We start from the raw sequence: 10,392 nt of genomic DNA, 5'->3' as shown, positions 1-10,392 counted from the left end.
TGAATCAAAGAACTTAAGAGATTAACATACGGGGCTAAGTATAACTACACAGAAGAATAGCTTCTCTCCAGGTTCTGTGTCTACCAGTGGCCATATAAACCAGATTGGAAGTGAGTACTTTTATTAGCAGCTTTTATATGAAAATACTTCTCCGTCAAAGTTTTTACTGCTCCCTCCTTATGTATCTTTTTAGTAATATAGGGACAGTGCAGGTTGTAATGCCTGAGTCAGTACCCACTGGAACCACCTTTATTTAGAGTGTGGAGGAGCCGGGGGCAGAGATTACACTAGCAAGGAGCCCTCGTAGCGACACAGGATTGACTTTATAATAGGATACGGAGTTAGAAGGATCTTGTAGGTCATCTGACAAGGGCACTCAGGAACTCCCAGATATACACTGGGAGTCAGGTCAGTGAGGATCTCGCTCTCAGGGACCTCCAGGGCACCAAGGGTACTGCTGCACAGAGATGAAGACATGATGCTGGTACTAAGCCTGGCCTGGCCACTTTCCGAGTGGAGCTAAAACAGTATCTCTACATTACTAAGCCACATCCTAAGCTGTTCTCTCTAATCTATGCATTGGCTCCCAGTAAGATGCCTCCCTGGTGAGACCCTCCAGCAGCTCATCTGAGGCTGCTCACTTATCCACACCAGCGGCCTCCCAGTCACCCGTCTCCAGCCTCCCTCCTCACTCTGCTCCTTTGCTTCTGCCAGGCCCTTGCAGAGGAGAGGGGATGGATGCCCAGTCCTCCCAGAGTGGGCACGGCCTTGGGTCAAGTGGCTGGTACCAGAGCCAGCAGCAGCCTCCTGCCTCTCTTCCAACCACCTTTCCATCTCCACCTTCTGTTCTGAACTTAACTTGGTGCTTCACTGGCAATGGCCAGTGGGAGGCAAGGGGCAGGCCCAGGCATCTTGAAGCCAGAGCAGTTAGCTGGGCATGTGCAGACACTGAAGGTGTTGACCACTCATGTTCCTCTCTGCCTTTACAGTCCCTAGGGGGTGCTGGTATAGGCCCCTACTTTGATTCATTTGTAACTTATAATTTTATGTATTACAATGTTTGTTTGTAAAATAAAAAAATTTAAAAGATGCCTTACTGGGTCACCCATGTATCTCAGAGCAAAAAAGAAAAAAGAAAAAGAAAAAAACAAAAAAACAAAAAACAACCAGCCTTTAAGGCTGTTGCTGTAACACCAACCCAGGCAGAATGATTTTATTTAGGTTATAGATGTGATAAACACAACATTTAGTAAATGTCTATCTAGTTCAGGCAGCTGCCAAGTAAATCTGGTGAGCCAATGGGCATTTAAGTCTTTTTTCCCATTTATTTATTATGTGTATGAGTGTTTTGCCTACATGTATATGTGTGTGTGTACAACCACAGAGGCCAGAGGGGGGTGTCAGATTCCCTGGGACTGGATTTACAGACTGCTGTGAGCCACCATTTGGGTGCTTGGAACTCAAATCTGGGTCCTCTGGAAGAGGCCAGTGCTCTTAACTGCTGAGCCATCTCTTAAGGCTCAGCTGAAGTGTCCTGTCCTTAGTGTGGTCCCTCATCGTTTGCTTCCCATCCCGATTGAGCTAAAAGTCACCTTTTCTTTGCACTATCACCAGATCTTATAACTATTTTGGCGTTGTCTTTCTTCCACTTATGATTCTGGGGGAGGGAAGCTGATACGGGATCTTACTATATAACCCTGGGTGACCTGTAACCTGCTATATAGACCAGGCTGGCTGGGAACTTGTGGTGATTCTCCTGCCTCACCTCCTTGGTACTGGATTACAGTTGTGTATTGCCCTGCCTGCCCTTTCCATATGTCTTTAAGATTAAGAACTATAAGTTGTACCTCTCCAAGCTCCTAGGATCCAGCCACAACTGGTCCTAAGAGATTTAGTTGATAGCTGTTCAGTAAGTGAACATGGGAGATAATTGCTGAATAAATGAGGTAGTTCCTTTGGGCTCCCACATTCTATAAATCTGTAAACTAATAAAAGGCTATGTGATAGCCGTAAAATGGAACTTGTTGGTTTACGTCGGCTCCACTAATGGAATGAGGATGACAACGGTGCTTTTGGCTTATTGAGTTCTTACCACATGCCAGGCAATGAGCTAGGAGTTACTGCAAATTGTTTCCTGTAATACCTACAGTGATGCAGGTACTACCAATCTGACAGATGAGAACAGTGGAGCTTGGAGAGATTAGGTAGAGGCCCTCCCAGTGACCGGCAGAGAACTGTATTTTAAAGCCAAGGCCATTTGACACAAACCTGCACTCACAGCCTTTCTGCCCCCACCCCTGGACTCCCCATGCCGTTACTTTGAAACACTCTTTCTCTGTAGCCCAGATGGCCTGGAAGTCACCATGTAGCCCAACTTGGCCTCAAGCTCAAACCTTCTGCCTCTGCCTCTGGAATGCTGGGATTATTTATGGTTCTTTTAAGAGGGAAAAAATAAGGGCTGGACAGATGGCTCGGAGGTTAAGGAACTACTCTTCCAGAGGATCTGAGTTCAATTCCAGCACTCGGGTGGTGGCTCACAGCATCTGCTCCACAGGACCCAACACCCTCTTCTGGCCTCTCATACACAGGCTATGCAAGCATACATGCAAACAAAATATACATACATATAAAATTTTTAAAAACAATAAAAACAAGGATGATGATAGTTTAGTTTTCTCAATATAGTCTGAGAGGCCACCTGTTATACTCAATAAGAGGGGGAAACTATCTGAGCCTGTGGGGACTTTTAAAAGACATTGTGCTGGCTAGTTTTTATGTCAGGCTGACATCAAATTACTTCTTCTGGGAAGGATTTTTTTCTTTTCGAGACAGGGTTTCTGTGTAGCCCTGGCTGTCCTCGAACTCATAGAGATCCACCTGCCTCTGCCTTCCAAGTTCTGGGATTAAAGGCATGTACCACCTCAACACCCAGAAGGAAGAAGGAATTTTATTGGCGAAATCTCTCCATAGTATTGACCTATAAAGCCGGGTGGTGGTGGCGCATGCCTTTAATCCCAGCACTTGGGAGGTAGAGGCAGGCGGATCTCTGAGTTCGAGGCCAGTCTGGTCTGCAAAGTGAGTTCCAGGACAGCCAGGGTTACACAGAGAAACCCTGTCTCAAAAAAACAAAACAAAACAAAACAAAAAGTATTGCCCTATAAGCAAGTCTGTAGGACATTTTTTTGATTGATGATTGGTGTAGCCGGGCCCTGTTCACTGTGGATGGTGCCATCCCTGGGCAAACGGTCCTGGATGGTGTAAGCAGCAGGCTGAGCAAGCCATGGTGAGTTAACCAGTCAGCAGCTCTCCCCCACAGCCTCTGCATCTGTTCCTGCCTCCAGGTCCCTGCCTTAGATTTCTGCATTCCTGCCCTGACTTCCCTGGATAATGGACGATAAGCTATAAACCGAAATAATAAACTCTTTGCTCAAGTTGCTTTTGGTCATGTGTTTCATCACATCAATAGAAACCCTAAAACAGACATCTAATCCAGCTCTAACATTTTATATTTAGGGGTCTGAGACCTGTTGGGCTTACGGTCAGAGTCAGTTACAGGACAGTCAGCCTAGCTGTGGGCATCTTTCCACGGTTAGTGTCCCTTCACTCAGTGTTTGTTCATGCCAACTGCACAGGATCCTTCTTGACCACAGGTCTGAAATCGCCTCCTTCCTGTGGGGCAGTGGACCGTGAGAGGAAGCCCGGTCCTCGTTCACAGGGAAGAGTTGCAATCCCCGGTTGCCACCACAAACGGGGTTCAACAGGTTACCCGCGCCTGCCAGCGTAGGACAGGCACACGCTGAGCCAGTCGCTGTAGCTCCTGTGCAGCCCTGGACATCTAAGGGCATCACAGACTTGTTATTGCTCTATCTCGGGTGGCTGAACACCACTTGCCCCTCTAAGAAGTTGGGGGACATGGGCTGCTTGCTTGGGGTAGCTAGAGTCTCGTTCATTACCGGTATTTACCAGACAAATCACTCCACCAACTAAGAACGGCCATGCACCACCACCACCCACGGAATGGAGAAATCTGTCCATCTGTCAATCCTGTCCATGTCCGGGCTGGGTCAGAACAAGGACCAGGATTCCTCTCACTGCCCCACACCATCCTACTCTTCCTTCTCATAACCGATTTCATATACAGCCAGTATTTGTTTACTAGCATCATGAAAATGGGTCATTTTGCTATTTCCCTGGAGCCTACCACAGTGTCTAGCATATAACGCGCTTTAAAAAATAGTTGGGAGCCGGGCGTGGTGGCGCACGCCTTTAATCCCAGCACTCGGGAGGCAGAGGCAGGCGAATTTCTGAGTTCGAGGCCAGCCTGGTCTACAAAGTGAGTGCCAGGACAGCCAGGGCTACACAGAGAAACCCTGTCTCAAAAAAAAAAAAAAAAAAAGAAAAAAAGAAAAACAAAAAAACATTTGGGTTGGTTAAGGTGGTGCACACCTTTGATCTCAGCCCTCAGGAAGCAGAGGCAGGCAGATCTCTGTGAGTTTGAAGCCAGGCTGGTCTACATAGCAAGTTCCAGGGAGATCCGGTCTCAAATGCCCCATCTTCTGTCACCAAAAAAATAGTTGAAGTAATGGATAAAGGGTCCAAAGCATGAACTGTGGTGAGATCTCTAATGCTCTCAACTTTCTCTTTGGCCTTCAAGTTTCAACCTTTATTTTTGTATCAAGTTTCTCATACTTTGAACCTAACACATAGCACAATATTAAATGTCAGCAAATCTCTCTCTTTTCTGATTTAAGCAACCTGGAGAGCAAAACCTCTGCTTTAGCCTCCCATCAATCTGTCCCAAGAACATGAACATATGTCCAAAATACACAGTGGAGGCTAATGTGGAGACTGGTAAGACAGCCAAGGCTTTGTGGTCTGATCTATTCTTCTCTGTAGACACCATCAGCAGGTGGAATGGAAGACACCTCCTACCCTGACCCCTTGGGCAACCAAGGCATTATACTCCTTCACTGCCTGCTCTGTCTGGAGGACCCGCACATCAATGCCTTGCTTCTCGAGGTACTCCACAGTTGACGGAGGCACCTGGAAAGAAGGAAAGGAGATGAATAAGAAGGGGGACAGGAGCCCCAGAACTCCTCCCAGTACAAGGCAAGCGCACTTTACAGAATTAGACAGAACACCTGTCACTTCTCAATCATCCCGTGTGTCACCATTCCAAAATTAGGCAGGAGCCCTGGTGAGTTTCAGAAGAGCCTGTGAGGTGCTGCAGTGGCTCGGGGTATGAGCAGGCATGAGCCTTGTGTCCATTCCCCAGCACCAGCATGGGAAAAAAAGACCACTGTCAACTTCCCAACTGTCTCACTGCACCCTCGCTTTGTCACCAGTGGCCAGGCGGGGAAGAGCAGGATCTGTGGGTCAGCCCTGGGTTGAAGCCCCTCTAGCACTGTAGTTCTGAGTAAGGAAGTCACTAACCCTGGACTTATCCCTGTTTATAACTCAGATCTAGTCATAACGGGTCCACAGGGCTGCTATGAGAACTGAGTGAGGTATAGAAAATGTCTAACCTGGTGCATAGCCTATGCAAGGTAAATTTTTAAAGTTTGATCAGTCCAACTTAAGCCTAAAGTCAGACTTTCCCATATGCCAAACCACAAGGCCTTCCACCAGCTTTTCAAAGTGTCGAACGCGCGCCCCAGTTTGCAGTTGTATCACAAAGTTTGCAAGCGGATGTCACTGACATGCTTGTACTCTGCAACTCAACGTCTTCTCAGAGCGGCCTTTCTGGACCAATCCTAAGCAACCGCTTCCAGGGTGCCATTTTGTTTACAGTGTTTTTTATCTGAAGTTATCTAGCTTGCTGTTTTTATTTTTAAGTAATTGTTTAAGATTTATTTTATTGGAGCCGGGAGTGGTGGTGCACACCTTTAGTCCCAGCACTTGGGAGGCAGAGGCAGGCGGATTTCTCAGTTCGAGGCCAGCCTGGTCTACAGAGTGAGTTCTAGGACAGCCAGGGCTACACAGAGAAACCCTGTCTCGAAAAAAAAAAAAAAAAGATTTATTTTGTTATTTTATGTGTATGGTGCTTTGCCGTGGGCATGGAATGTAACTGATACACAGATATACATATAGGCCAGATGTTCTCTGTGCACTTGAGGTGAGCCTAGAGTACACAGTGAATGAGTTCCAGGAGAGCCAATGCTACAAAGTGTAACCTTGTCTCAAAACAAACAAACAAAAGGGGGTATTATATCTGTAGCTAAATGTCTGAGTATTTTCAGTATTTTCTATAGTCTAGACATTGTGCCAGACACTGAGGACTAAGATAAATAAAGCAAGTGAGGTTTTGTTACCACCATCAATTACAAAGCAGGCTGGCTCAGCAATGAAGAGCACTTGTTGGATCCAGGTTTGAGTCCAGTGCCCACATGGTGGCTCCCAACTGTAACAACTCCAGTCCTGGGAATCTGCCTCTGTGGCCTCGACAGGCACCAGGCAGTACGTAATGCAAAGATGTTCATGCAGATGAGACAACGTAAATACATGAAATCAAATCTATATCTATATCTAGATAGATAGATAGATATTTGGTTTTTTTCCAGAAAGGATTTCTCTGTGTAGCCCTGGCTGTCCTGGAACTCACTTTGTAGACCAGGCTGACCTCGAACTCAGAAATCCGCCTGCCTTTGCCTCCCGAGTGCTGGGATCAAAGGCGTGTGCCACTATGCCTGGCTCCAATAACTTTTTTTAAGTCACATACATTTTTAAATTTTATTTTGTGTGTATGAGTTTTTTTGCAGCATGCATGCCTAAGCACCTCATTTGTGCCTAGTGTCTTTGGAGACTGGAATGGGGTATCAGATCCCTAGAGCTGTAGTTATAGACGGTTGTGAGCCATCCTGTGGCTTACTTAGCTGCTGAGCCTTCTCTGCAGGGCTCGGGGATGCTGGGGAACTGAACACGGGTCATTGTGCTTGCAAGTGAAGAGCTTTAGCGACTGAGTTCTCTCTGCAGCAGAGATAGGACCCAACTACTAATGAATGATACTGATTTTGATTTATCCTGAATATTTTTTAGCTCAATCTCTAGAGCTGAATGAAATATTTTTAAATATGCCCTATCTTAGTTTGAAAGGTTTGTTACCCAAAGCCTTATATAAAAAAACTATTATAATGGAGGAAAAGGAACTTAAACATTTTAGATTTATTTATAACTTTGTGTATTTTGCTTTCATGCATGTCTGTGCACCACCTTTGTGCTCAGCGTTCATGGGGGCCAGAAGAGGACAGGTGTCAGAGCCTGTGGCCCTGGAGTTAGAGACAGTTGTGAGCTGCCACATGGGTGCTGGGAACTGACCCTGGGGTCTCCAGAAGAACAGCAAGTACTCTCATGCGCTGAGCCATCTCACCAGCCCCTAGGTTAAAACTTCACAATACAAATAAAGTGTGCCCTCATCAGTAGGGTGTAGGACTGCAGGGCATTTATATAAAGGATAGAATTATGTAAGTCTCTATATACTTCTGTGGGAAGCTGTCTAGAACAATGTAAGATGGAATATAGGACAATATATATGATATGTTCCTATTTAAATGTGTTTTACTGCTGTGAATAGACACCATGACCAAGGTAACTCTTATAAGGACAACATTTAATTGGGGTTGGCTTACAGGTTCAGAGGTTCAGTCTGTTATCATTAAGGTGGGAGCATGGCAGCATCCAGGCAGGCATGGTGCAGGAGGAACTAAGAGTTTTACATCTTCATCTAAGGGCTGCTAGGAGACGACTAGTTCCCAGGTGGTTAGGAGGAGAGTCTCATTGTCCACCCCCACAGTGACACACTTCTCCAACAAGGCCATACTTACTCCAACAAGGCCACAATTCCTAATAGTGCCACTTCCTGGACCAAATATATTCAAACTACTACATTCCCCTGGCTCCCATAGGCTTGTTCAAATAAAAGAGTCTATGGGGGTCATACCTAGCCATAGCATAATAAAAAAAATATATTTAGTCCAACTTCCAAAGTCCCCATTACCTATAGTGGTCTCAACAATGTTAAAAGTCCAAAGTTCAAAGTCTCTTCAGAGATTCAACCAATCATTTAACTGTAATCCCCAAAGCAAGACAGGAAATCAGCTGGGCAAACTCCAACATCTGCATCTCCAATATCTGAGGTCAAAGTGGTCTTCAGTTTTCCAACTTCTTTCTGCCTTGTTGACTACAGCACAATTCTTTCTCTTTTGTGTGATTCCACTCCCTGATAGCAGCTTTTCTCAGCAGGTATCCCATGGCATCTAGGACTTTCTAGTGGTCCCTCCCCGTTCCCTTCCCCCACTGCTACAGATTTCTATTCATTCTCTTGGCCCTCTGGACTTTTCTTCTGTCTCTTCCCATACCTAAACCAGCCCTCCCCCTTTCCCCCTCCCCTCCCTTCTCCTACCCAGGATCTCCTTCTACCTCCAGTGATTATCTTGTTCCCCCTTCTAAGTGGGATTGAAGCATCCACACTTTGGTCTTCCTTCTTCTTGAGCTTCATGTGGTCTGTGAGTTGTATTGTGGGTATTCTGAGCTTTTGGGTTAATATCCACTTATCGGGCTGGAGAGATGGCTCAGTGGTTAAGAGCACTGATTGCTCTTCCAAAGGTCCCGAGTTCAAATCCCAGCAACCACATGGAAAAAAAAATATCCACTTATCAGTGAGAACATACCAAGTATGTCCTTTTGAGTCTGGATTACCTCACTCAGGATGATATTTTCTAGTTCCATCCATTTGCCTGCAAAATTCATGAAGTCATCGCTTTTTAATAGCTAAGTAGTGCTCCATTGTATAAATGTACCACATTTTCTATATCCATTCTTCTGTTGAAGGACATCTTGGTTGTTTTCAGCTTCTGGCTATTATAAATAAGGATGCTATGAACATAGTGGAACATCTTTTGGGTATATGCCCAGTAATGGCATAGCTGGGTCTTCAGGTAGAACTATTTCCAATGTTCTGAGAAACCTCCAGATTAATTTCCAGAGTGATTGTACAAGCTTGCAATCCTACCAGTAATGGAGGAGTGTTCCTCTTTCTCCACATCCTCGACAAATCTGCTGTCACCCGAGTTTTTGATCTTAGCCATTCTGGTTGGTGTGAGGTGGAATCTCAGGGTTGTTTTGGTTTGCATTTCCCTGATGATTAAGGATGTTGAACCTTCTTTAGGTGCTTCTCGGCCATTCAGTATTCCTCAGTTGAGATTTCTCTGTTTAGCTTTGTACTCCATTTTTAAGTTAGGTTATTTGTTTTTTGGAGGTTAGCTTCTTGAGTTCTTTATATATTTTGGATATTAGCTATCTATTGGATGTGGGGTTGGTGAAGATTTTTTCCCCATCTGTAGGTTGCCAATTTGTCCTATTGACTGTGACCTTTGCCTTTCAGAAGCTTTTCCATTTCATGAGTTCCCACTTATCAACTGTTGATCTTAGAGCCTGAGCCATTGGAGTTCTGTTTAGGAAATTTCCCCTGTGCCAATGGATTGGTAGAATCAACATAGTAAAAATGGCTATCCTACCAAAAGCAATCTACAGGTTCAATGAAATCCCCATTAAGATTCCAACATAGTTTTTCACAAACATGGAAAGAGCAACTCTCAATTTCATATGGAAAAACAAAGAACCCAGGATAGCGAAAACAATTCTTACCAATAAAGGAACAGCTGGGGGAACTACCATCTCTGACCTTAAACTGTACAACAGAGCAATAGTGATTTAAAAAAAAAAACTCATGGTATTGGTACAGAGACAAATAGGTTGATCAATGAAATGGAATTGAAGACCCAGAAATAAGCCCACACACTCATAGACACCTGATCTTCCACAGAGAAGCCAAAAACATACAATGGAAAAAAGAAAGCATCTTCAATAAATCATGCTAGTTAGTCCAACTGGCAACCTATATGTAGAAAAATTAAAATAGATCCATATTTATCACCTTGCACAAAGCTCAAGTCCAAGTGGATCAAGAAGAGAAAGTGGGAAAGAGCCGCAAACTCACTGGTCCTGGATCAGTATGCCCTCCCATTTCTGGATTGTAGTTCATTCCAAATTAAAACTCCAAACTATTCCTTGTTCAACTTCACACACATACAGTGAGCTTAGCAGAGCGGGATCGTGCGCTGAGGATCTCTTTACTTAAGGAGGTAAAGAGGAAGACAGGACTCAGCTCCACTGAATCGCGCTGCCCCTTTATTAGTACTTGAGCCTTACATTTTATACTTTTCCTTTCTAAGCTTGCCGCACTTCTTCAAAATGCTCTTAACCAGGGAACACAGACTCTGCTAGGCTGTTTTGAGATGTCCTTTGTCAATGAAATTAATATAAAATCTCTTTACTTTAGTAGACTCTTCAGACAAGGGCAAAAAGCAGCCACATTCTTGACCAAAATACCACAAA

The 10,392-nt window shown here is 44.8% G+C and overlaps 1 protein-coding gene across 3 annotated transcripts in view; it reads right to left on the bottom strand.

Moving 5' to 3' along the window:
• Positions 1-4,431: 4,431 nt before the first annotated feature.
• The window catches only part of Aamdc (adipogenesis associated Mth938 domain containing), a 29,354-nt gene continuing 23,393 nt past the window's right edge, over positions 4,432-10,392 (bottom strand). For all 3 annotated transcript variants that reach the window (XM_021167854.3, XM_029480109.2, XM_021167853.3), the window contains one exon: positions 4,432-5,043. In XM_021167854.3, the coding sequence (XP_021023513.1) occupies positions 4,903-5,043 (141 nt within the window). In that variant the 3' untranslated portion in view covers positions 4,432-4,902. The remainder of the gene's footprint in view (positions 5,044-10,392) is intronic.

The sequence above is a fragment of the Mus caroli genome, unplaced genomic scaffold (genome assembly GCF_978045245.1).
Source record: "Mus caroli unplaced genomic scaffold, Mus_caroli_1 scaffold_8, whole genome shotgun sequence".
Taxonomy (NCBI): Eukaryota; Metazoa; Chordata; class Mammalia; order Rodentia; family Muridae; genus Mus; species Mus caroli.
The sequence above is the reverse complement of the archived record's forward strand: the minus strand, read 5'-3'. Positions and strand labels throughout refer to the sequence as shown.